This window comes from Oratosquilla oratoria, chromosome 30, assembly GCF_046742065.1.
Source record: "Oratosquilla oratoria isolate Oo_2021 chromosome 30, ASM4674206v1, whole genome shotgun sequence".
NCBI classification, from domain to species: Eukaryota; Metazoa; Arthropoda; class Malacostraca; order Stomatopoda; family Squillidae; genus Oratosquilla; species Oratosquilla oratoria.
In genome coordinates this window covers 44,825,552-44,852,909 of record NC_134806.1, presented here as the reverse complement: position 1 = coordinate 44,852,909, position 27,358 = coordinate 44,825,552, and the positions used below count along the sequence as shown (strand labels likewise).

The window sequence follows — 27,358 nt, the reverse complement described above, 5'->3', positions numbered from 1 at the left end:
ATCCTTTCTATAATAATGACGAAATTAGAAACATTGTTATAATCTTTCAATTATGATAACGGGTCCCAGAGGACAGCAACAATCCCGTACCCATCTCTCCAGAGATATTGGAATTGTGTAGTATTAATATGGTACGTTTTTCTTTTGCTGCCGTGTAATGAGAAGAAATGGAGCGCAATCGCTGACTGTTAGCTCTCCATAGTTGAAAATGTGGAGGAAATATTGTCCAAATTGACGAAGTACGAGACTGTCCCGTCCAGTCAAGTGGCTTAGCCTAACCAAAGGATGTTATTTTACAGAATAAATCAACCAATCAAAATAAAATTTATTGAAATATTTGCATTCACTACCCTATGAAAGAAGAAAATTATATCACACATTGAACAGATTATGATAGAAAAAATACAACAAAATACTACTGCTCCCCACTATTCAAACTAAAACATTTGATCCCCACATTACAATTGTTAATAAATTATTTAAACAAAATCATCTGATGAAATAATAATAATAATAATGATAACAATAAAATAATAATAATAATGTGGGAGAAATATGAAAAATTGGCAGTAGTGTTATGGAAATTCATGTACCTCGACATTTTTCTCCTTACTCTTCTCCATCATGTATCAAAACATACAAATGCTCCAATCTTGTCCTCTACAAGTTCTGGATATGTCTCTTATTACACAACTACTTTTTCTATTACTTTTATTACTATTACTACTTTTATATAAAAATTATTTCAATGTATGAAGCCTATAGAATCAACTTCATCATAATTTGCCCATAAACAAAAAACCCATGATGAGTACATACACATGGTAGTCTTGTATGATGGGACGTAAAGCTGCCCATTTTCGAAACTCAATAACTCTGTCGCTTACATCAGGAGGTGCAGCCCTGAGAGGCTGACACTGGGTCCCCAGAATGGGACCAAGGTGTGTCTACTTTGAGTGTATCCCTTACTCTTTCTCATGAACAGCTGGCAACTGGTGACGGTTTTCATCCTCCCCCTTACAACATTAAGCCGGTAATGTAAAAACACTCCCACTTTCACGCAACACAGACAACAGTTGGAAGTTTCTTCCTGGAGAGATCTACGGGAGAAGGGAGGAGGCAGGCGTGATTGGGGAGTGTTTGTGTGTGGGTGATATTTTGACACAACCCCATGGGATTTCTCCCCGTCCTCTGTATTTTACAGAAGAGGGGAGGGGGGCGGGGGTCCGCCAATTAAGAGAAACGGCTTAGCTGTGGATGTACAGTGCTGTGTCTTGCTGCACTGTTTCAGACCCTTCATCCACGAGGAGCTAAGAGGAGAGGGAGGAAAGGGTGGTGGATGGATAGTGGAATGGGTGGGAGTGGGTGCAGGCCTTCAACTTGGCTACCCCCCCTTGTAAGGGGGAAAAGGCCCTTGGTATACAGAAACTTGGGGCAACAATTAATCAAGCAATCAATTATTGTCTTGAGTTTCGCTGGAGAACAACCCACAGCGGCTGGCGACGGACCTTGGAACCTCCCACAGATGATCTCTCTGGGAAGAGACTTTGGCCGAGGAGAGTGGTTGTCTTGTGCTTGTTTTAATTTTTTTTTTGTGTGTTTGTAAATATGTCAGTTATCTTTATTTTTGTATATTCAATGTATTGTACTGAACATAATGGTTATGATGCCCACACTCATCATTCAGTTATCTTGCCTGCTGTGAAAATAAAAAGTTTGGTGAACCCAGACGTAATATAATAAACTGACTAATGCAGACAGACAATCGTACTGGTCAAAGGAACAGATTCACGGGTTTTAACAAAACCTATCTATACCGATAGATTGATGCAGTACATACAAAACCTAATCACAATAAACTTCTTAAATTATGTGTCATAAATGGAAATCATCTACAATTTGCCTCGGACAAAAATTCTTCTTCTGTGATTCATTTGTACAGATGCTCCTCTACTTATGAACATTTGACTTACGAACTTTCAGACATACGAACAAAGCCTCAAGCCTACTTTGACGGTGGAAAAAGTAAGAAATGCAACATTAAAGTATAATTATAACTAATTATAAAGTATATTATAACTAATTTATATTTTATGTATTAGTAATGTATTTTTGGAGATGAAAACATGCATTATTTTATATCCTACTTATGCTTGTATATTTGAGTACCTTCAAAATGATGTTGAATAACAACTTTAGATCATTTTCAGTTCTGGACAGTTGTTCGGAATGTAACTCGTTCATAAGATGAGAAGTGTCTGTATGAAGAAGAAAAGAAAAAAAAAAAATCTTCTTTGAATAGTTTTTTGTCTTAATCCATTACACAAAATGAAAAATAATAAACCCAAAGACCCACACCGACAGCAAAATCGATTCCTCATGGCCCAACTCGCATTCTCTTCTCGGGTGGAGGCTTAGTGGTGCGTTGCGAAGAAGCTCCCTGTGGCGTCGGAGGGTTTTCCACCTTCTCTTGTTTGATGTCCACCTTCTCTTGTTTCATGTCCACCTTCTCTTGTTTGATGTCCACTCTCGTTTCTGGTTTTGCTTCCTCTCCTGTAAACAGAAAATAGTCATTATTCAGACATGAAAGGGGCCTTGAGTGAGAGGGTAAATGTCTGTTGAGCAAGGAAGGGAGAAGGCAGGGGATAGAGGCGAGTGGAGAATGGTTGTTTATGGATGATATTCTGATGCAGACCAAAGGGATTTCTCCCCATTTCCCCTCTTTTCTATGTCTGTCGAATAAAGAAGGGATAGAGCAGGGGATGGGATGGGGGGGAGTGGATGATACTTTGACATGAGGGGACGGAGACGAAGACAGAGATGGAGTCTCATCAAGTAAGTGAAGTGGCCTTGCTCTGGATGTGCTGTGTCTTGCTGCATTGCTCCTGACCCCGTCAGTGGGCAGGAGACAGGTATGACCCATCATCCACGAGGAACTAAGATGAAAGGGAGGAAAGATGAGAGGCAGTGCAATGTAGTTCAGTTCGAAGCATTAAGAATCATTTAGATAAACACCTAAGCAAGATGCTGTAATGATTATAATTTATTTTATATTATTTGTTTTTGTTTTGTCATCATTTGTCTGTTTGATTTTCATTTATTATTAGTTATATGTTAATTTATTATTATTTACTATTTACCTGTTTGTTTATTATTTAAGATGCATTTATGTATTTTATTTGTTATTTACATTATTATAGTTTTTATTGATTAATTTATTATCATGATTTTTTTCGCATCCGACCTAGATATGGACCAAAAGGTCTCCTGTCGGCATGCTCCACCTTTGTAATCCTTTTTGATGGGAGTGGAATGGTTGTGAAATGGGTGAAGATGTCCTTAGTGTTCAGACAGACAGGGCATTTTGGTATACATGTGTATGTGTGTATATATGTAAGCATACATATGTGTATGTATATATATATATATATATATATATATATATATATATATATATATATATATATATAGAGATATATATATATATATATATATATACAGCCAGTCCTCACTTACAACGATCTCGTTTAGCGACGACTCGGAGTTACGACGGCTTCTTAAAAAAATAATTGTCAAAAATATTCTTTTACTGCATTCGAATCTTCGCGCCTACCGAAACACATGCAATCACTACTCATCAGTTGTAACCATAACACGCTGCTAGCGTGTCTATGCTTAAATTTGCTCCTCAAGTTTTTAGTGATTTCTAGTTAAAAGTATACAACTTTATCCCTTCATGATGACTGGAAAACGAAAGAATACAAATTCTCCTACTGGATCCAGTCCTAAGAAACAGAGGAAAGCCATCGACTTAGATATAAAAATGAAAGTCATTAATGAGCACGAGGGAGGTAAGAAAGTCCAAGCTAGTGCTGACAGCCATGGCTTCTCACATTCAACTATCTCTACAATTCTCAAGAACAAAAGTAGTATCAAAGAAATGGCAAAATTATATTTCCTATAAATCATGACTGTTATATCATACTCGAATGAACTACACACCAGAACGGGATGAGTAACTTACATCACCCAGGTGGAAGCGATGACTGATATGGCAGCGGGACCTGTGTGCGTGCGTTCTAGAACGTTCGGGTGAAAGCTCTCATTGCCACTGGTAGCCAGCAAGGACGCGTGCGTCAGGAAAAACGGATCCATTCTTGCTGGCACTGTGTTTATGCTGCGTTGCACGTCCGCAAACCACGTCGTGTGAAAGGTCCCATTGAACTCCATTGAAAGTTAAAACGTGGCGCACCCGAACGCGCGTACGGAAACACTCGTGTGAAAAGCGGCCTTAGCTGTATAATCTTACTGCACAGAAGTGACGCCCAGTTAGTTCTTTCATTGCACTTGTAGGCACATGACGTGCCCATGTATATTAGACGTTAAACCTAATAAATGATTGATGTGGTCCCCTCGAGTATCCCTGCACCTACAACCACAGTAAGATGGACAGTAAGTAAACAAACATACAAAATGTATTAATATACATTCCCTGAATAAAATAACCTAGCATGTAGCACTTTGTCACTTTGCCTACTTCCGAATCTTTGTTTATATGCTCATACATGTATGTCTCTCAATGGGTCCTCGTTTAGCGACAAAATCGCTTAACGACAGGGTCTTCTGAACAATACTCCATCGTTAAATGAGGACTGGCTGTATATATATATATATATATATAGACTCACACACACACACCTATATGGACGAAGAAATGATAAGGAAAATACTTACTACACTAATAAGACCAAAACTTGAGTACGCAGCATCACTTTGGACACCCAGTACCAAAAAGAATATTAAGAAACTAGAATGATTACAAAGAGCGACAACAAAACTAGCACCGACACTTGCCGAACTAACATATGAGCAAAGACTATCCAAATTGAACCTACCAACTCTGGAACAAAGAAGAGAAAGAGGAGATTTGCTAACTATCTACAGAATAATGAAAGGAATGGAAGTTTTAGACAGGAACGACCTATTAATGTGGGACAACGGTAAAACAAGAGGACACGGAAAAAAATTGAAAAAGGATAGTTATAGAAAAAACTTGAAAAGGAACAGTTTCCCACACAGCGACAAATACATGGAACAAATTAGACAACAAAACAGTATGTGCAAACACTATACAAGATTTTAAGATAAAACTTGATGCGGAGAGATGCAAAGACGGGTCACCACGAGCATAGCTCTCCTCCCGTATATTACAACTAGGTAAATACATACATAAATATATATATATATATATATATATATATATATATATATATATATATATACATAGATTTTGATAAAATGAGAGTGGGTGTGTGCCTTAGCTGGCTACCTCCCTTATAAGGGGGAAGAGCTAACAATGATATGGTTTAACGTCACAAACTACCCCCTTTTGGGAGGCAAGGACAGTGCCCCTTACAAAGGACTTTGTAGTGCAGAACTGAACAAACCATGCCCTTGGTTCATCTTTGCTGGTCGCAGGGTTCGAACCACCATCCCCTTAACCTTCACCGCAAGTAATGACACCCTAACCCGGTGGTCCAGTGAGCTTCTGAGTGTGTGTGTGTGTGGTGGCGGTGAGGCTTGCTATATAGATGTGACGAGCAAAACAGACAGAAGTGGCAGGAGCAAACAGGGGTCAGGATTTTCTTTCCATATATTGAACCACTTTCCTTCACATGTAGACGGTGAGGAACCTATACTGTCACCTTTGCCCCAAGTGTTTGGTCCATTTGGGCTCGTAACAGCCACTGCTGGGACTTGGAGAAAATTAGGATCTGAATCCACAATTCAGCAAATGTGAGATGCTTCTGATTATACCATGTAACAGCTGATAATATAGAAAAAGAAAAAAAAGAAAGAAGAAAATAATAAATAAATAAGAAAATAAATACATAATAAGTACATTACGTACATATACAGCCACTATCTGAGTTACGACCTAGATAGGTTCCGACCAACCAGTCGTAAGTCGGATTGGTCGTAAGTCGGATCCTATTCAAAATGGCTGACACGAGGGTTCTACTCTAGGATACATGATATCAATCTGTTGCATTTTTAACTACCGTAATTTTTTCTATTGAATACTATTAAATAGAAGCTGTTTACTGTTTATCTATCAATGCTTTTTAGTTTAATTTTTATAATTTTTTTTTTTTTTCAATGTTTTAATAATGTACTGTATTTCAGTATATATGCATATGCAGGTACTGTATGTATATACTATACCTGTACACACACACACACACACATATTAGATATAAACTTGCTTACCATTTTTAAGTTTTTTAAATTGTAGTTTCCTTTTAATAATTTTTTCTTAATTCTTCAATTGTTGTATGTACTCTAAATATATGTGAATTTTAAGATCTATTTTTCTCATCCATTTCAATCCATTCTAAGTGTGAGATATAGGTACAGCAACGACTGCAACAGCACTGTAGGAGAGAAGCCAAACGCAGAGTATGGGATCCAATGTATTTAACGTTGCGCCCAGCAGGGCTTCTCCCGAAATAACATAGTGGACTTTTTTAAGGCTATCGACCCATAAGGGGGTCATTAAGCCTGGTGTGAAGTTGTTCAGTCTCTACTTCTTTTTTTTTTTTTTTTAACACCAGTTTCATGTCCGTTTCTCCACGCAAGCTCGGGTTATATAAGGAGTCAGATATTTGTCCATTATGTTATTTCTGAAGAAGCCCTAGTGGGCGAAACGTTAAATACATTGGATCCCATACTCTGCGTTTGGCTTCTCTCCTACAGTTGTATACAGTATTGTTTTCAGTTGCTTAGTTGTTAATAGGATATGGTAAGTTAAAGAAAGAAAATACTTATTACAGTGTATTTGTATTAGTAAACTCATAATAGACATCAGCTAGACGTGGTCGTAAGTACGTAAATATCCTTCATTCATAATTTATCAAACTCTTCCACAAATGCCTTAGCTGCAGGCGCATCACTGCTAGCAGCCTCACCATTCGACAACACGTGATGAACCTGGTAACACTCTCGAAAGCAACGAAACCACCCAGCACTCACTATGAACTCATGTGAAGCGTATTCTTCACCTGCACGTTCTTTCAACATGTGAAATTAACTTGTAGCCTTACTTTGCACTGCTTGCAACGTCACTCTCACATTTCTTTGCCTATTATCTTCCAACCACGTGTATAGCAACTTTTCCATCTCTGCCATAACTGCCGTACGCGATGCCGGTTGCCACAACTATCTTACGCGCTGTGCTGCCAGACATGTACAGTAAACTCATAATAAGCATCTGCTAGATGTGGTCGTAAGTACGGGTGGTTGTAACTCGGATTGTGACTGTACCAAGGTTTTTTTTTTCCCCTTACCAGGGAGGTAACCAAAGTCAAATGGCAGATTTTCACTCCCACCCACCTACTCCACTTCCATTCACCACCCATCCCTCCTTCTCTCTCACCCACTACCATAATATATATATATATATATATATATATATATATATATATATATATATATTCAGTAGAACCTCTACATATGAATTTAATTTGTTCCAGGACCTACTTCGTATGTTGAAATGGTCATATGTTAAATCAAATATTCCCATAAGAATACACTGTAATTCATTTAATTCGTCCCACAGCCCAAAAACCTATAACTCCTTAATAAACACTGTACTGCAGATAATTACACATAGCAATAAAACAAATGCATTACTGTATATAAGAGAGATAATTTATAAGGAAATAATCAATAAAAAGGGGTTTTTATTGTCACTTTACCTTAGAGATCATCAAGATCATAGACATGTTTCGGCCATATTGTTTAGCCAGATCACTTATACGAACACTGCTCTCATGCTTTTCTATGATTTCTTGCTTTACTTCTAAGGAAAGCATTACTTTCTTCCTTTTTTCACCACTGCTACCACTCGCACTAGCCTTCATGGGACCCATGATGATAAAATAAAAAAGGAAATGTGAAAAAGGAAGGTATTAAGCACTGTTATTTACGATCAGAACAAGGAGAACCACGCGACACGAAGGAGAGCTGTGAACTGACTGCCGTCTAGCGGGCTAACCATGAAACTGCGACGCTACGAGAAACTTCGACGCCGTATATATGCGAAACTTCGACGACTTCGTATGTTGGAAATTACTTCGGGTGTAGAGTCAAATATTAGATCGAATTTCACATCGTATGTTGGAAAATTCGTATGTTTAGGCAATCGTAAGTAGAGGTTCTACTGTATATAATAAAAATAATAACCAAATAAATCATTATCTTACCTGCCGCAGGTTTCTCCTGGGTGGCCGGAGCTTTGTAGGGGAACTTATTCGAAAGTTCCTCCAGCAGGAAATTGACGCGCCGCCTCTGGAAAGGTGAAGCAGGCTCTTCTTTTTTCCCCGCCTGAGCCTGAAAAATAAATAAATAAATGATCGATGATTCGGTTTAATGTTGCAAACTCCCACTATCTGGAGGTCAGGATGGTGCCCCTTACAGAGGAATATGTACATACATATACCAAAGGCTTTTTCCCCCTTACATGGGGGGTAGCCAATAAGAAAGAGGCATAGAAATCACTCCCACCCATTTCATTTCCCATATATTCCACTCCCCTCCACCCTATCTTGGCACCTCCTGGATGACGGGTCAACCCTGCATCCTGTCCACTGCCCTGGGTCAGAAGCAGTGTCGCAAGACACAGCACATCCACAGCAAGGCTGCTTCATAAATTCAGCGACCCCCCATCTCTGTCCCCTCATGCAGGAAAGGAGAAGACGGGGAGAAATCCCTTCGGGCTGCGTCCAATTTGTTCTCATACATACTTCCTCACCCCCCATCCACTCCCTCTCATGCATCACAGCCTCATCTATACACAACCCTTCTCCATTCACCCCTATTTTCTGTCCTCTCCTGTCCTTCCTCTCTTTTGTAAAGCCCCTTTCACCCCATCCATTCATCTCATCCTAGGACGTCCCCTCATATTCACTCCTTCCACCTCCGCCTTCCACACTTATTTTACTAATCTTTCTTCACTTATTCTTTCCATGTGTCCAAACCATCCTAATAATCTTTCATCAACCCTATCTCCTAGCTCCCTTTCCACCCCTGTTCTCCTCCTCACCTCCTCATTTCTCACTCTATCTAGCCTAGTAACCCCTATCATACTTCTCAGACATTTCATCTCAAACACATTCAAACTCCTTCTCTCTTCTTCTCTCATGTTCCATGTTTCTGCCCCGTACATTGCTGTTGGCTAAATCACTCCTTCATATAACCTCCTCTTAGCATCCATTCCCAGATGGCTATTTCTCATTACACTTTTTAATCCACCAAGGCATTTACTCGCTTCTCTCAATCTACATTCTACCTCCACCCGATTTAATGAAGCGGCCTTGCTGTGGATGTGCTGTGTCTTGCAACACTGCCTCTGACCCAGGGCAGATGACAAGATGCAGGGATGACCCATCATCCTGGATCCAAGATGTGGGGGAGGGAAGAGGGTGGAGGAGAGTGGAGTATGTAGGTGATGGAATGGGTGGGAGTGGTTTCTATGCCTTTTTTCTTTTTGGCTACCCCCCTGTGTAAGGGGGAAAAAAGCCTTTGGTATGTATATGTATGTATGTGTATATATATATATATATATATATATATATATATATATATATACACACACACACACACACACATATACCAATGGCTTTTTCCCCCTTAAAAGGTCAGAAGCAATGTATAAATAAATAAAAGAGATTCATGATAATAAATCTCAATCTATCTATATACCAGAGGCTTTTTCCCCCTTACAAGGGAGGTAGCCTTTTCACAGACATGCACCTACTCCCACCCATTCTGCTCCCATCCACCACCCTTTCCTCCCTCTCATCTTAGCTTCTCGTGGATGAAAGGTCATCCCTGTCTCCCACCCACTGCCCTGACTGGAAGCAATGCATACATACATATACCAAGGCTTTTTCCCCCTTACAAGGGAGGTAGCCAAAAAGGAAAAGGCATAAACTCATTCCCACCCATTCCATCCCTGAATACACTCCACACCCCTCCACCCTCCCTCTTATCTTAGCACCTCCTGGATGACGGGTCATCCTTGCACCTTGTCCACTGCCCTGGGTCAGAAGCAGTGTCGCAAGACACAGCACATCCACAGCAAGGCCGCTTCATTAAATCGGTGACCCCCCCCTCTCCGTCCCCTCATGCAGAAAAGGAGAAGACGGGGAGAAATCCCTTCGGGCTGCATCAAATTTTGCTCACACATACTACCTCACCCCCCATCCCCCTGCCCATTCTACCTCATGCATCACAACATCATCCACCTCATCCTAAGACGTCCCCTCACGTTCACTCCCTCCACATCTGCCTTCCATACCTCTTTTACTAGTCTTTCTTCACTCATTCTTTCCATGTGTCCAAACCATCCTAATACTCTTTCATCAACCCTATCTCCCAACTCCCTTTCCACCCCCGTTCTTCTCCTCACCTCCTCATTTCTCACTCTATCTAGCCTAGTAACCCCCATCATACTTCTCAGACACCTCATCTCAAACACATTCAAACTCCTTCTCTCTTATGTTCCATGTTTCTGCCCCATACAGTGCTGTTGGCACAATCACTCCTTCATACAGTCTCCTCTTAGCATCCATTCCCAAATTTCTATTCCTCATTACACTCTTCAATCCACCAAGGCATTTACTCGCTTCTCCAATCTACATTCTACCTCCACCTCCACTCTACCTTTTCCTGCCACATTTGCACCCAAGTATCTAAAACTACCAACTTCCTCCAGTCGCTCTCCCTTAATGCTCACTTCCAGTCTACTGCCACTTTCACCCCTTGTACATCTCACCACCTTACTTTTATCCACATTTATCTTTAGCTTTCTTATATCACATACTCTCCCAAACTCTGTCACCAACTTCCTCAGTCCCTCCTCCGATCCTGCCACAAGCGCAGTGTTGTCAGCAAACAACAGCTGGCTCACCTCCCACTTTTCTCCATTTTGTTTAACCATCAATGCAACAAGGCATAATATATATATATATACCAAGGGCTTTTTCCCCCCACCTTACAAGGGAGGTAGCCAAAGTCAAAAGTCATAATTCCACTCCCATCCACCCCTCCCTCCCTCTTATCTTGGCTCCTCCTGGATGACGGGCCATCCCTCCAACTCACCCATCGCCCTGGATCAGAAGCAATGCGACTAGACACAATAAATTCACACACACACACACACACACATATATATATATATATATATATAAAATCACCTCACAAGGATCTTAAGAAGCCAATACAATGATTAATACATTAATCAGCTCGTAAATTTCAACATGTGGGAAATGGAATGGGTGGGAGTGGTTTCTATGCCTTTTTCTTTTTGGCTACCCACCACGTAGGGGGAGAAAGCCTTTGGTATATGTATGTATGTATGTAAATTTCAAGGGCCTTGTATCTGTGGTCGGGTCAACATCCATCACTGAGAAAAATACTGACATCAAATAGTCCTGGCCTCGGATTCAAACCACCCCATGTACAACCACCACAAAGAAGACACAGAAAGCCTCGTAGTACTAAGCCCCACGCTGACAATCCCAAGAAAACAACAAAATAACTCTTCTCTAAGTGACTTCTGGTCCCAACCATTGGATGATGCTGTCTTCCTGGAGGCCACGGATCTTCTCCAAAAGAGACCTGGGGCAATGGAATGATTTACTAATCAACATATAGATGGACAGATGGATAGAAATAGAAAGTTATGGCCTATCTGTCACCGTAAGAACAAAGACAGACAAATACTAATACACTCACACAGAGAGAGAGAAACACACACACACACACATACACAGACAGACAGAGAGAGAAAGAGAGATAAGCACACACACACAGATAGAGAGAGACAGCATAAAGCATACACTACAATCCACAAATTATGACAGACAGCATACAACAAACCTTTTTCTCCTTTTCCTTCTTCTGCTGCTGCTGAGCTTCTGGCTGATTTCTGAAGTGCCACCAGTAGCCCTTTGACGGATGGTACTGCGAATACGACTGCATGTCCACAAAGGCACTGTACAGGTGGTTTACTGTGGACAGCTGCAAGAGAAGAAATTTGTCAATCCCTTGTCGCAGGTGTCTCCCACAGGAGATCCTGATCTCCGAGATGCCATGCCCAACTTGTGACCAGCAAATAGTCGTTACGTGGACATGACTCCAAGGGACCAGTGACAGGAACCTGAATGCAGAGGTCCTGCAGGACAGGCACCAAAGCTGCCCATTTTCTAAGTTACATGTAACCTTCTCACCTCCATCAGAGGATTGGCACTCCGTCTCCAGCCTGATCCCATGATATCTCTTAATAAAATCCAACCAATATTTTGCCGCAGCCTAAAGGTCTGTCAACTATGGTATATTCAGCTCTCAATTACATGGATTTCCATTTAACATATTTCAGAGGCAACACAAAATCCAGTGTAACCAAATATAGTTGTTGAATTTATTTCACTTATTATTAGTTTTTTTTACTATTAATATTACAATGTACATATCTTTTTAACTGTAATATTATAGGTTTTACTTATTCTTTTGCATTGGAAATATTGGACCAATAGCTCCCACCCTCTTGTTTACTAAATTAGAGGACGCCTGTACAGTAATGAGCAAAAATTTTGACCCACACTACAATTCTCACAATGTCAATATGATTTTTTTTATTGAGTATGGGATACATTTTCCTATGTAGTATTAGTTCACAGTTAAGTAATTTCTTAAAAAATAATAATACCGTAATGAAAAATAAAAAGATTTTGAATTTTGCAACAAGATAACTCAATGTGAATCAAAACTTCTGCTCGTGACTGTACATACAAAAACAACTACAGTGAGCCTTCCTTATATGGTAATTCTTTATCCGGTATATTCACAGTTACAGTATTTGGTAATTACTACCCTCGATTCTATTTATGGTAAGAAAAATTCAGATACGGCATCCGCTCGTGTTATGAAGATGAAAGAGCAGGGAGAAGGTACATCTGCCATACACTATTATTACATGTTATAATTGGTTCGGTATACGGTAATTTCAATTTGCGGTAAGATTTTCAGGAACGCATATGTACCGTATAACAAGGACTTACTGTATAATTTTTTTTCACAAATCTTCACTCACCAGTCTCGAATTTATCACCGATCCGAGATCAGGTGTCTGGAAAATTTGTCCTCCTATGATATGGTAATTGGCAAGAGGGGTGACCTGGGTTGGGGAGTATCGGTGCTGCTTGCGGATTATGTATAAAATCGGTTCCTGCGTGTGTAGCAGCATGTACTCAATACCTTGCATGTGTCTGTCAAAAATAAAAAACAAACATATACCATATGATACATTAAAACATTTAATTACATCTACATGTAATGATAACAGATCTAATACATACATATATACACACACGGCCCGGTGGCGGATTGGTAAGGCACTGGCCTCACAAGCCGGAGAACCGGGGTTCGATTCCCCGGCCGGGCGGAGACAAGTTGGGTTTGTCTCCTTTCACGTGTAGCCCCTGTTAGTCAAGGAGTTGTGACCTTGCATTCCCGGTGTGTGGAGTGTGAGTGGTCTCAGACCTACCCAGAGATCTGCTAATAATGAGCTCTGAGCTCACTGCCGTAGGGTGGTGTCTGGCTGTCTCGAAAAGAGGCTGCAGCAGATCCGAGGTGAATACACACACACGTAGACCGATTCACAGCGAAGGCTGGAGCTCCAAAGAAGAAGGGAAATTTTCATGGATCTCAACAATGAGTAAGTACCTTTTTGTATTAATAGGGAAGGGGCAAGCTCATGGTGTAGTGGGAAGGTGATGAAAAAGGAGAAGGGGAGGGATTACTGAGGGAAATGGAAGGAAATGAGGAGGGAGGCGCACAGGCGCCACCTGACAGAAAAAAAGTCAACAAAAGGTCCTCAGCTGACGCAGAAGTGAATAATTTCAGTAAAATGATTAAGTTTCGATATATAAATAAGAACAACAAAATAGAAAGTGAAGATAATAATTCAATGAATTTAATGAAGGGGGGATGCCAACCTCCCCCGATTAGCAAGGCTAGAAAAAATGGCTCAACACTGGGAAAGTAGGCTAGGTCAACTCACACAGATTGTGCAGCGAGTTGATAAATTGGAACAATTAAAAAAGGAAAACCAAAACCTAACTAAAGTAGAGGAATTGAAAAAAACAGTTAAAGGAAGTAAAAGATGAGAATGAGGAATTAAAGAGGAATAATAGAGAGCATAAAGAGTTCATAGCAAAAGAAGCACAGGGTTGGAAGAAAGTCCAAGAGAACAATGAAATTGTATTTAACGACATAGTGACACAGCAGATGAAAGAACAAATTGAAAATACAGTTATTAAAGTAATGAGGGAGAAGGAGAATATAGTTAGAGACTTAGCAGATAAAAAGAAATGTATAATTATATTAGGGATGGAAGAGAAGTATAACTTAAACAGGACTACAAGAATTAAGGAAAAAGAAAAAGTAAACAATATATTAGAATTAGTTCAGGAAGATGAACCTGAAATAGGGAAACAAATTGAAGAAATGTATAGACTCAGGAAATATAGTACAGATAAGACCAGACCAATTAAGATTAAATTCAGGTCACAAACAACAGCAGAGAATATCTTAGCAAAAACAGGGAAACTGACGGTGAACAATATAAAAAGGTATGGATAAAAAAAGAAATGAATAAAGAGGAAAGAGAGGAGGAAAAAACGAAAAGACAAAATGCTAAGGAAAAAAACGAGAGAAGAACAGAGTCAGAAAAAGAGGAATTCTATTGGAGAATAGTGAATATGAATGTGAGGAAATGGACCATAACTGAGAAAAACAAAAGGGAAACAGAAAATATAATGGAAGTAGCAGAAAATTATGAGTGTTTTACACAAATATAGATGGATTAATAACAGGCTTGAACGAACTGAATGAATATCTGAAGGACATGGTGCATATAATTATTGGATTAGAAACAGAGAGACAAAACAAGGGGGTGGAGTTATGTTCCTGACTAAGAAGGATATAAATGTGAGGAATGTCACATATGGAAACAATAGAGTAGAGATGATTATGATGGAAGTGGAAGACAGAGATAGGAAGAGCAGAAAATTTGTAATAAATTATGTGCCTCCAAAAACGGACACGTGGGAAGAGAGAGAACATAAAAGTATGTTAGAAGACACAAGGATAACATTAAATAAGAAAATGGAAGATGGAGGAAGAATAGTTATAATGGGCAACTTTAATTGCAAAGAAGTCTGCTGGGAAGAGATGACAGTAAAGGGTGGAGATGACTCATGGGGAAATGTTCTACTTGAGATGATTATTGACTATACAATGATGCAATGGATTCAAGAGAACACTAGGTTTAGAAAGAACCATCGAGACTGGACCTAATAATCCCATCAGATCCTGAAATAGTGTTAAAGATTGAATATAAGACACCAATAAGTAAAAGTGACCAAATATTGGTTGAACTGGAACTAAATGAGGAAAAATACAAGAAAAAAATTAACAATATAGAAAAGGAAGATTGATATATGAAAAAAACAAATTTTGATAAAATAAGAGAATTCTTTCAAAAAGAAGACTGGGAAAGAACATACAAAGAGGAAACAACAGTGGAAGAGATATGGAATATTTTGACAAAAAGTTATACAGGAGTGGAAAAGTATGTCCCAAGACAAAAGCAAGAAAAAGAATATGTAAAGTGCTGGTACAACAAAAGTTGTAGGGAGTTAAAAGAAGAGATAAAGCTTGGACAAAATGGAAAAAAGACAAAAGACCTGAAAAATTGAAAATATATACTAGTTCAGAAATGAATATGTACAAGTGTGCAGAGAAGAAAAGAGAAAATATGAAAAAGATGTCATAGAAAAATGTAAAGATCAACCAAAACTATTTTACAGATTTGTAAACAACAGACTGAAAAACAAACAAGAATTAGAGAAACTACAACAGGGAGGAGTTGAATACACAGAGGAAATAGAAATGGCAGAAATTATGAACAAGCATTTTAAATCGGTGTTTACAAGGGAGAACATACAACCTAGAGATATCGAATGGGAGGAGAAAGTCCCCCTATGAAAGAAATAGAAGTAACAAGGAATGAAATAATGAAACACTTGAGTAATCTTGATGTCAGAAAATTGCATGGACCAGATGAAATAGCAAACTGGATTTTGAAAGAATGCAGGAATGTGGGTGATGAGATGTACAAGGTGATGAGATGTACAAGGGGTGAAAGTGGCAGTAGACTGGAAGTGAACATTAAGGGAGAGCGACTGGAGGAAGTGGATTGTTTTAGATACTTGGGTGCAAATGTGGCAGGAAAAGGTAGAGTGAAGGTGGAGGTAGAATGTAGATTGAGAGAAGCGAGTAAATGCCTTGGTGGATTGAAGTGTGTAAATGAGGAATAGACATTTGGGAATGGATGCTAAGAGGAGGTTATATGAAGGAGTGATTTAGCCAACAGCAATGTACGGGGCAGAAACATGGAACATAAGAGAGGAAGAGAGGAGTTTGAATGTGTTTGAGATGAGGTGTCTGAGAAGTATGATGGGGGTTACTAGGCTAGATAGAGTGAGAAATGAGGTGAGGAGGAGAACTGGGGTGGAAAGGGAGTTGGGAGATAGGGTTGATGAAAGAGTATTAGGATGGTTTGGACACATGGAAAGAATGAGTGAAGAAAGACTAGTAAAAGAGGTATGGAAGGCAGATGTGGAGGGAGTGAATATGAAGGGACGTCCTAGGATGAGGTGGATGGATGGGGTGAAGGGGGCTTTGGGGAAGAGGGGAATGTCTGTTGAGGAAGGACAGGAGAGGACAGAAGACAGGGGTGAATGGAGAATGGTTGTATATGGATGATGTTGTGATGCATGAGGTGGAATGGGTGGGGGGATGGGGGGGTGAGGTAGTATGTGTGAGCAAAATTTGACGCAGCCCGAAGGGATTTCTCCCCGTCTTCTCCTTTTCTGCATGGGAGGATGGAGAGGGGGGGTCGCCGATTTAATGAAGCGGCCTTGCTGTGGATGTGCTGTGTCTTGCGACACTGCTTCTGATCCAGGGCAGTGGACAAGGTGCAGGGATGACCCATCATCCGGGAGGTACTAAGATAAGAGGGAGGGTGGAGGGGTGTGGAGTGTATTCAGGGATGGAATGGGTGGGAATGATTTTATGGCTTTTCCTTTTTGGCTACCTCCCTTGTAAGGGGGAAAAAGCCTTGGTATATGATGATGATGATATGCAGGAATGAACTGGCAGACAAAATACATAGCATAATAAACAGTTCCTTCAAAGAAGGCAAAGTTCCAAAAGATTGGAGAAGAGCTAATATAGTACCTATATATAAAGGGGGAAATAAAGAAGACCCTACTAACTATAGACCAATCTCTCTAACAAGTACAATAGCAAAAATTTGTGAAAGAATTATCAAAAGTAGATGGGTAAGGTATTTAGAAAAAAACAATGTGCTAAATCCAAGGTAATTTGGATTCAGACAAGGACGATCATGCGTCACAAACTTAATGTGTTTCTATTCAAGGCTAATAGATATAATACAAGAAAGAGATGGATGGGCTGATTATGCATTTCTAGACCTAAAAAAAGCTTTTGACAAAGTACCACATAAGAATTTGCTTAAGAAATTAGAAACTGCAGGAGGAATACAGGGCAAACTGCTTAAATGGATGGAGGACTTTTTGCAAGAAAGAAAAATGAGAGTAGTGATAAGAGACAAACACTAATTGGGATGAAGTAATAAGTGATGTTCCACGAGGTACAGTTCTGGCCCCAATAATGTTTGCTATATATATTAATGACATGGATAAAGGAATTGAAAGTTATATGAGCTTCTTTGCGGATGATGCAAAACTGTTGAAATACGTGAACACCGAAGAAGATTGTGAGTCGCTACAGAGTGATCTCAATAAAGTATGGGAATGGAGTAGGAAGTGGGAGATGGAATTCAATATTAAGAAGTGTAGTATGTGCTGTGTCTTGCGACACTGCTTCTGATCCAGGGCAGTGGACAAGGTGCAGGGATGACCTGTCATCCAGGAGGTGCTAAGATAAGAGGGAGGGTGGAGGGGTGTGGAGTGTATTCAGGGATGGAATGGGTGGGAATGATTTTATGCCTTTCCTTTTTGGCTACCTCTCTTGTAAGGGGGAAAAAGCCTTGGTATATGTATGTAGTATTTTTGGAGAAACTTATAATTTAATAAGAACAATTAAAGTGGCATTTACCTACCTCGATGAGGAAATGGTGAAGATGAAAATCCATGTGAACAAGTTGTATAGACACGGTAAAGGAAACATGGACTGGAGGTGAAGCTTTATTCCTGACGTTTCGTCTAACGACTTTCTCAAAGGAATGAGCATACTAGAAACATACAGAGATTATAAACCCGCCTTATGGCTCAAGGGGGTGTACGAGCGTATAGCGCTGCGTCCTGATTGGCCCGCTGAGACAGCCAATCACGAAGCGCTATATTCGCTGAAGATTTGGCCCAGGTGAAGCTCCCAGCCTTATTGTTGATACACGAAGGTATGGATAAGAAGATCAGAAAATCTATAGAAGCTGCGTACATCACCACTCGTCCGAATATCAACAATAAGGCTGGGAGCTTCACCTGGGCCAAATCTTCAGCGAATATAGCGCTTCGTGATTGGCTGTCTCAGCGGGCCAATCAGGACGCAGCGCTATACGCTCGTACACCCCCTTGAGCCATAAGGCGGGTTTATAATCTCTGTATGTTTCTAGTATGCTCATTCCTTTGAGAAAGTCGTTAGACGAAACGTCAGGAATAAAGCTTCACCTCCAGTCCATGTTTCCTTTACCGTGTCTATACAAATGGTGAAGAAAATACTAATCACTTTGATAAGACCAAGATTGGAATATGCAGCGACAATGTGGTCACCAAGTACAAAAAAATGTATAACAAAACTTGAAAGAATACAAAAAGCAATTACAAAATTGGCACCAACACTCAAAACAATCATATGAAGAGAGACTAGCAAAACTTGAGCTACGGACATTAGAGCAAAGAAGAGAGAGAGGAGATTTGATAACTACTTATAGAATCATGAAAGGCTTAGAAACTATTGATAGAGAGGACCTAATAAAATGGGACGATAGAAATACAAGAGGACATGGAAAGAAAATCAAGGACAGTTATAGAAGAGATCTGAAAAAGAACAGCTTTCCCCACAGAGCAATAGACATTTGGAACAAGCTAAACGAGAAAGTGGTGTGTGCAAAAACAATACATGAATTTAAAAACAATTTAGATAATATGAGATATGAAGACGGGACACCACGAGCATAGCTCCCCTTCCCGTAAAATACAACTTGGTAAATACACACTCTACAATAATCACAACTCAGTGGCGCGGTTTGTAGAGTCCCAAACTCTCACTATGGCAGTCCGGGTTTAAATCCTGCCCAGGGCTGAAAATAATTTCAGTACTGCTGCGCTTCGAGTCATTACTCCAACTCTCGTGGGCGGGGAGTTGGGGGTGTGTGTGCGTGTAAGGTCAAAGCATTACCCATAGATCGGTCATACGAGCTCTGAGCTCTCTTCCGGGAGGGAAATAGCTGTCGATCACGAGTCCAACACATGATCCAAAGACCAAGGTGAATCACACCTTTGTGACGGTTGGGATGGGACAAAGGCTAAGTGCAAATGTTGTGGTTGTAAATGAACAAGGAAATGACAATGTCCTTCAAGATTTATTTTTGTCTGCTCAGTACATTTGTCTCCAGTCATAAAATAATGCTGTATGACTCTGGTCCATAGAGGTGTCACCAAAGTCTCTAAAATAATCACAATTTAATTTCATGTAGTTGACACTCCATGCAGAATGAAATTCACATGAAATCAACCCTCGATTTAATGACACCCCCCCCCATTTAACCAATTTTGGAGGCTATCGATCTATATCTCTGGATTTTTCCCCCTTACCAGAGAGGTAGCCAAGTCAAAAGGTACGAGTATATACCAACTCCCGCCCATTCCACCACCCTTTACCCCCTCTCATCTTATCTCCTCATGGATGAAGGGTCATCCCTGTTTCCCACCCACTACTCTGGGTTTTGGAGGCAAAGAGCAAAATCTGATGACTCGGAAAAAAAAATTCTGAGCACCCCAACCCCATCCCACAAGATCACAGCATATCTCGAACCTATTTTCACAATCCTTGTTAAGTGGTTTTGGATTACAGTAACTAATGTGGAACTAATCACTAGTAGCAGCAACATAGTTCAAATAATCATACCCGGCCATCGCAAGCTTCGATCACAGGTCCACTGAGTGCGAATCCTTCTCGGTGGACCTGCAAATGAAACTTGCAATGGCCAGGCTTGATTTCTTATATTCGTTGAATTAATGTCGCCCTATTTCGTCCATTTAACTGAGGGACACATTTTATTTTATTTATTGGATCAAAGTCCTCCATTTTCTCCAATAAACCAAGGGACTAGTGTCTATCAATAATGTTCTAGATAATACACAAACATTCTAGATTCACGCAAATACAGATTTTAACATGAAATTAAGTGTTATCCAATAGCACCAAACTTAATATAATCTAACCTAACATAACATATCAATAGAAAAAACACTTAAAGAAAATAAAATGTGTTTGCATAATTCTGGAATAATACTAATACACAAAGGATTACAAAGGCGGAGCATGCCGACAGGAGACCTTTTGGTCCATATCTACGTCGGATGCAAAAAAATCATAATAATAAAAAATGAATAAATAAAGACTATAATAATGTAAATAACAAATAAAATACATAAATAAATGCATAGGTATAGTTAAATAATAAACAAATAGGTAAATAGTAAATAATAATAAATTGACATATAACTAATAATAATATCTAGGTCGGATGCAAAAAAAATAACAACACTAAATGAATAAGTAAAGACTATAATAATGTAAATAACAAATAAAATACATAAATAAATGCATAGGTATAGTTAAATATTAAACAAACAGGTAAATAGTAAATAATAATAAATTGACATATAACTAATAATAAATGAGAATCAAAAAGACAAATGATAACAAAACAAAAACAAATAATATAAAATAAATGATAATCATTACAGCATCTTGCTTAGGTGTTTATCAATATGATTCTTAAATGATTCTTACGTCAGCTGATCAATACGGGTGTTTTGCTGCATCTTGATGAACTCATTATTGCAGTCCCTCGAATAGAAGGGGTTGGACCTTTCCGCAAAGTAGTCCATAATGTTGGACGCGTTGAGGTGCGGGTACCACATGCTGTCCGACCACGACACATGGAGGAGGTTGTCTGCTGTGGATCAAACACAAAGACGAAAGAACAGTTAATATACAAGGAACACATACACAAATACAAAAACACAATAGGACCACAGGACTTTGGAAGCGGCTTTATTTTACGAATAACATGACCTGTTTCAACCTTCTCAGAAGCCGACACTTGAGACAATGACAAAAGTCAAACATGCTTGCTGGCAAGCTCGGACAACCATCAACTCAGCCCACCGGCTGCATGAGATGCCATCTTTGTTTTCATAGATGCCAAGGTTGAAGAAATTAAAGGATGACAAATTCGTCTACTCTAACCTAACCATGGTGGGCTGACTTGGTTGAGTAGTTGAGCCAAGTTGACCCTACATCTCAAAAACAATTATATGGTCAGGTCAGACGCGTTCACAGTGCTCCGTATTTAAGGTTTATTGAAGAGTTTATTCAATAAATTAGTACACACACGCACAAAAACAAAGACACAATCGAGTGAAAGTGAAGTGTATCATCTAAGCGAAATCCCGTAAATCCAACTTTGTAAACAAACCCAATTTCGTAAACAAAGCAAGCGACCAAGCGTCCCTCGCACAAAGCATCATGGCTGCCTCCGCACAATCACAACCCATAGAAACTTACGCTTCATGTGGCGTGGACGGAGACATGGAACACACCATAGGCTGCGATGAATGCCCTAATTGGATCCACTATCTTTGCACGGGGCTTCCTCTATACCAAATCATGTTTTTCATAAAAACAAACAGAAAATACACGTGTAGGACGTGTTTTGATGAGACATACGGGGACGATGACGTAGCGATGAACGAAACAAAGGAGGCAGAAGACGCTTTAATTTGGCAGGATAAAAACCTCCCAAAAACGAGCAGAATGACAAAGGACATCAATGCCTCCCCGAACACATTGCTCCCACTTCCACCAACACATACAAGCGTAGAAAACGGAGACTCGCTAATCCTAAAGGACATCACAACATCCCAACAACCACAGCACACCACACAACAACACAAATCAACTGATCAAACCCCTAACCTCCCCACTGGGACTAGGCCCGAGACTACAGAGAAAGGGCAAGTAACTAGTGACATTGATCATGCCAACTCGGTTAAAGAGCCTCACCACGCCGAGACAACTCCCGAGGCTAAGGCCCTCGACGCCACCAGCACAGGGGCGGTCGCCACTAAGACAGGGGAGACCCATAACCCTGTCCAAAACAATGCGACGAAGGTACCCCACCCTACCGGGCCAATCCCCAAGGCTAAGGTTTCGGATGCCAAGACGAAACAAGCCCCTGCCCCCACCCAACCCCCTCAGGCAAACCCACCTACTAGTCAAAGTCCAGACAATCCCTCCCAGAACGGGGCTAGGCCCAAGGACCAAGGCAAGGCCCAGAACGGGGCTAGGCCCAAGGACCAAGGCAAGGACACCCCTATCTGCAGATACTATAAAAAGGGAAGATGCAGACATGGCAACTCGGGCAAGGAATGCAACTACAGACACCCCAAGCCATGCCACAAGCTTTTGACGCATGGTACTAGGGATGATCGTGGTTGCAAATTAGGAAGGGACAAATGCCCTCAGTTCCACCCACTCATGTGTAAGAACTCTGTAAGGCATGGCACATGTAGAGTCAAGTCTTGCGAATTCACACATGTCAAAGGGACGTGGAAACCAAATGACGCCAAAACCCAAGTCGCACAAACAAACACCAACACCAACACAAAAAAACCTGGCAACCTTGGGAGCACCCCAGGAAATACCAGACACAAGGCAGCATCAGGGACACCCACAGGCCCCCCCTCAAACACAAGCACAAACGCTCACTCACCTTTTTTAGAGTTAGTGACAGCTCTACAGACCACCATGAATATGCTAACCAAAGCTGTAGAGACCCAGGGCTTAATAGTAACCCAGATGCAAGGGAGTCACAGGAACTGGCCACCATTCCAGGCCCACCCGGCATTCCCCTGGGCACCCGTTGTTCACACCAACTAGAGTCCATACTAATGGGTAACATACAGGGCCTCTACCCAAAAAGCAACAAAAGCAAAGTCTCCTTCCTGAAGGAACTAACGCTAGAAGAGGACCCAATGTTTATTGCCCTCACGGAGACTCACCTGGCTACCAACGTGAAAGACTCTGAGATAGGAATAACTAACTACACCCTATATAGAGCTGATAGAGAGGGACGAAGCCATGGTGGTGTAATGGTCTACCTCAGGCACGATCTAGCTGCCCACACCAAGACACTATTATCCCACTCAAACGGGGTGATAGAACTCCTAGTCTTACACATCACCAACATAAATCTAATAATTGTAAACTGCTACCGCCCACCTCAGTGCAATCTCGAAAGCTTCTCAAAAGCTTTGGAAAAACTGAACGAAGTGCTAGAGACCACCCCACATGCCATGACAGATGTCATCATCTGTGGTGATTTTAACTTCCCCTTTATATGCTGGCCTGATGGTAGATCCAGTGGGGGCACTCTAGAAGATCAAGCCCAAGCAAAACTCCTTCTAGAGATCGCCGATAAACTGTTCCTAAACCAGCACATAATGGAGCCGACTAGAAGGAACAACATATTGGACCTCTTTTTTACCAATAATCAAGAGTCGGTCAGCAATTGCAGGTCAGAGAAAACAATCTTCTCTGACCACAATATAGTTTACATCAACACAACTTACATCAAAAGTAAGACACCGCAGGATTCCATGACTCCTCCGAACATGACACCTTTCGCCAGCTTCAACTTCTTCAGTCAAAAGGTAGACTGGGATCAATTACAACAAGACCTCAGGAAGATAGACTGGAAACTGGAACTGCAGGGATCTGATCCTAACACCACTCTCAACACACTATTGAGGATTCTGCTGGAGATGTGCACTGCTTATGTGCCAAGGAAAAGCAACAAAAAGGATCGCAGATACTCCATCCCGCGAGACAGAAAAATCCTTATGCGAAAACGTGCCAACCTCAATCTAAAACTCATTAACAATACCAATGAGATCCAAAGGCTCATAATCTCCTCAAAAATAGAGGACATAGAGCAGAAAATTAAACACTCACACGAGGAGCAGAGAAGAACAGAGGAACACCAAGCTATAGAAAACATAAGGCACAACCCGAAATTCTTCTACAGCTACTGTAAGAAGTTCCTCAAAACCAAGTCACAGATTGGGCCCCTAGTGACAGAACAAGGCAATATAACAGATGCCCCAAAGGAAACCTGCCAGATACTGGCACACCAATATAACAGTGTGTTCAGCATACCTAAGACACAGAAGGAAATCCTTGATCCCACAACCTTCTTCAACCAGACGCCCAAGAACCTGAACCAGCTTACCAACATTCGAGTGACTGAACAGGACATCAAAAAGGCGATAAAGGAGCTTAGGAGTAACTCGGCAGCAGGACCAGACGGTGTACCAGCAATCCTACTCCTAAAATGCTGCGAGGTCTTGGCAGCTCCAATACATATGTTGTGGCTAGCCTCCTTTGACAAAGGAGAGATCCCGGCACTGCTCAAACAAGCCATCATAAGCCCAATATATAAAGGAGGAGACCGGACCTTGCCAAAAAATTATCGACCTGTCGCCCTTACATCACATATTGTCAAAGTAATTGAGAAATGTGTAAGGGACAAGCTGTTCACCTACCTTGAGGTGAATAACCTCATCAAAGAGAATCAACATGGCTTCAGGAAAGGTCGATCATGCCTTTCAAACCTACTGGCACACTATGACTGGCTACTTCGGAACCTGTCGGAGGGGAGAAATGTTGACGTAGTATTCCTAGACTTTGCTAAAGCCTTCGACAAGGTGGACCATGGTGTCCTCCTCCATAAGGCAAGGGATCTAGGAATCTCGGGGAAGCTAGGAGTCTGGCTCTTCAACTTTCTGACAGACCGTACACAAGCAGTCGCAGTCGATGGTGTGAAGTCAACCGAATCCAAGGTAATAAGCGGAGTACCACAAGGATCTGTGCTTGGCCCCCTCCTATTCCTTGTCCATATGAATGACATAAATAGTAGGGTGGACTCAACCCTCCTGTCTTTTGCCGACGACACCCACATCAGCCATGCTGTGCGAGAAAGTGGGGATGTGCAACATCTACAAGACGATCTCAACTCAGTTTATGCATGGGCCAACAACAGCAACATGCAATTCAACGATGAGAAGTTCGAGGTCTTGAGATATGGCACAAATCAAGGCATTAAAGACGACACTGAGCTGCACACGGAGAGAGGTATGAAAATCACACCAAAAGCCCATGTGAAAAGCCTGGGCATTCACTTAAGTGATGATGCCACTTTCCAACACCACATCATGCACTCAGTAAATAGAGCAAGAGGGATGGCCAGCTGGGTCCTAAGGACCTTCTCCTCAAGAGAGGTTCAAGTGATGCTTACCCTCTGGAAGTCGCTTATCCAACTAATACTGGACTATTGTAGCCAACTCTGGTCACCACACAAACGCGGAGACATCCAGATGCTTGAAGCTGTCCAACGGAACTACACCAGGTGTATCAAAGGGATGCAAGATCTCAACTATTGGGATCGCCTGGGAGCACTAGGCCTATACTCTCAACAGAGGAGAGAAAGATACAGGGCCATTTACACATGGAAAATCCTTGAGGGACTTGTTCCGGACCCCACGCCCTCTACAATCAAGCCATACCACAGTATAAGGCATGGACGTAAATGTGAGAGACAAACTCTCCCATCAAGAGCCCCGGTGAGGATTAAGACCCTACTGGCAACCAGCCTAGGCCATGAGGGTCCAAAAATCTTCAACGCCCTCCCAAAGGAGGTGAGAGAGAAAACTAAATGCTCGGTGGACAGCTTCAAACATGCACTGGACAGGTTCCTGCGGAAGGTACCAGACGAGCCTCCAGTGCCAGGCTACACTGCCATAAGTAGGTTCTCTCAAAACACACTACCAGACCAACTGACCCTCGCAAGGAAGGACAACAGGACTGGCAGCAGCGGTAGTCCACTACGGCTGTGAGGATCGACCTCAGAACTTCACTAAGTAAACTAAGTAAGTATATGGCACTGTTCAACTAATAATGGCACTTTCAGTCCCATGTGTCCCTTCCCTTGTCTGTACAATTTCTAAAAGTAAATCTAGCAAAAATCAAGGTAAACATAACTGTTATAATTTATTAAATATTAGAGGGATATAATATAAAAATGTACATTAATATATTTATTTTCATTATAGTATATATCTACTGTAATAACCAGTGATTGCAAGTGTTTCTATACTTGGGGACCATATTCCATCGAAGAGATGGAGTCACACAAATATTAAAGAAGTGACGGAAAATAAACTAAGAAAAAGAGGAATTGATTATTGATGAATTATATCCGAAATTGCAAATGAAAATAATTGTTCAGCTACTAGGAAAGAGATTCCTAATTTCCTGTGATATTCAAATTTACTATCAACGAAAGGTAAACAAAATCTATAATAATAATTATAAATAATATTATAATATTTATATAATTTACATGAATAAAGTAAAAGTTATAAACTCCATACTGCATTATCATTATTATATTATACATCGCTCATCATCATCATGTGAATTTTTTCCTTTCTATCAATACAACTTACCATTCCACTAATAAATTCAAATAGAAACGACTTACTTTTAGAATTTTCTGTCATTTTGATGTGAACTCAGTGCGATCTTCTACTCCCTTCAAAATGTTTTCTGATATGACAACAAACAAACAAAGGAACTACGAAAAGCGTGGATTTCCTAACTCCTTTCGTCATAAAGTTTCGAAATGGGAGTATTATTCTCTGATAATGCAATATAGTTAAAATAAATCTAACATAGTAATCGATCTCATGAGAAGTTATAGAAATAAAGATTCATGTCGAACGAAAAAATTATAAATAGCTCTTTAAATTCCATGGAGAGCCCAACTAATCATAGAAAACGTTTTCAGTTATAAATACAGAAAACTTAAAGAGAAAGGAAAAAGCTGGACCAAAAT

The 27,358-nt window shown here is 40.6% G+C and overlaps 1 protein-coding gene across 1 annotated transcript; it reads right to left on the bottom strand.

The window, feature by feature from the left end:
• Nucleotides 1-307: 307 nt before the first annotated feature.
• Nucleotides 308-27,162, bottom strand: MED6 (mediator complex subunit 6). Its single transcript, XM_076212892.1, has 6 exons — nt 27,005-27,162; nt 21,193-21,358; nt 13,157-13,331; nt 11,944-12,084; nt 8,265-8,391; nt 308-2,553 (listed from the first exon to the last, which is right to left on the bottom strand). Exons 1-6 carry the CDS (start codon nt 27,021-27,023, stop codon nt 2,378-2,380), a joined length of 804 nt encoding a protein of 267 aa, XP_076069007.1. The 5' UTR covers nt 27,024-27,162; the 3' UTR covers nt 308-2,377.
• Between the last annotated feature and the right edge of the window lie 196 nt (nt 27,163-27,358).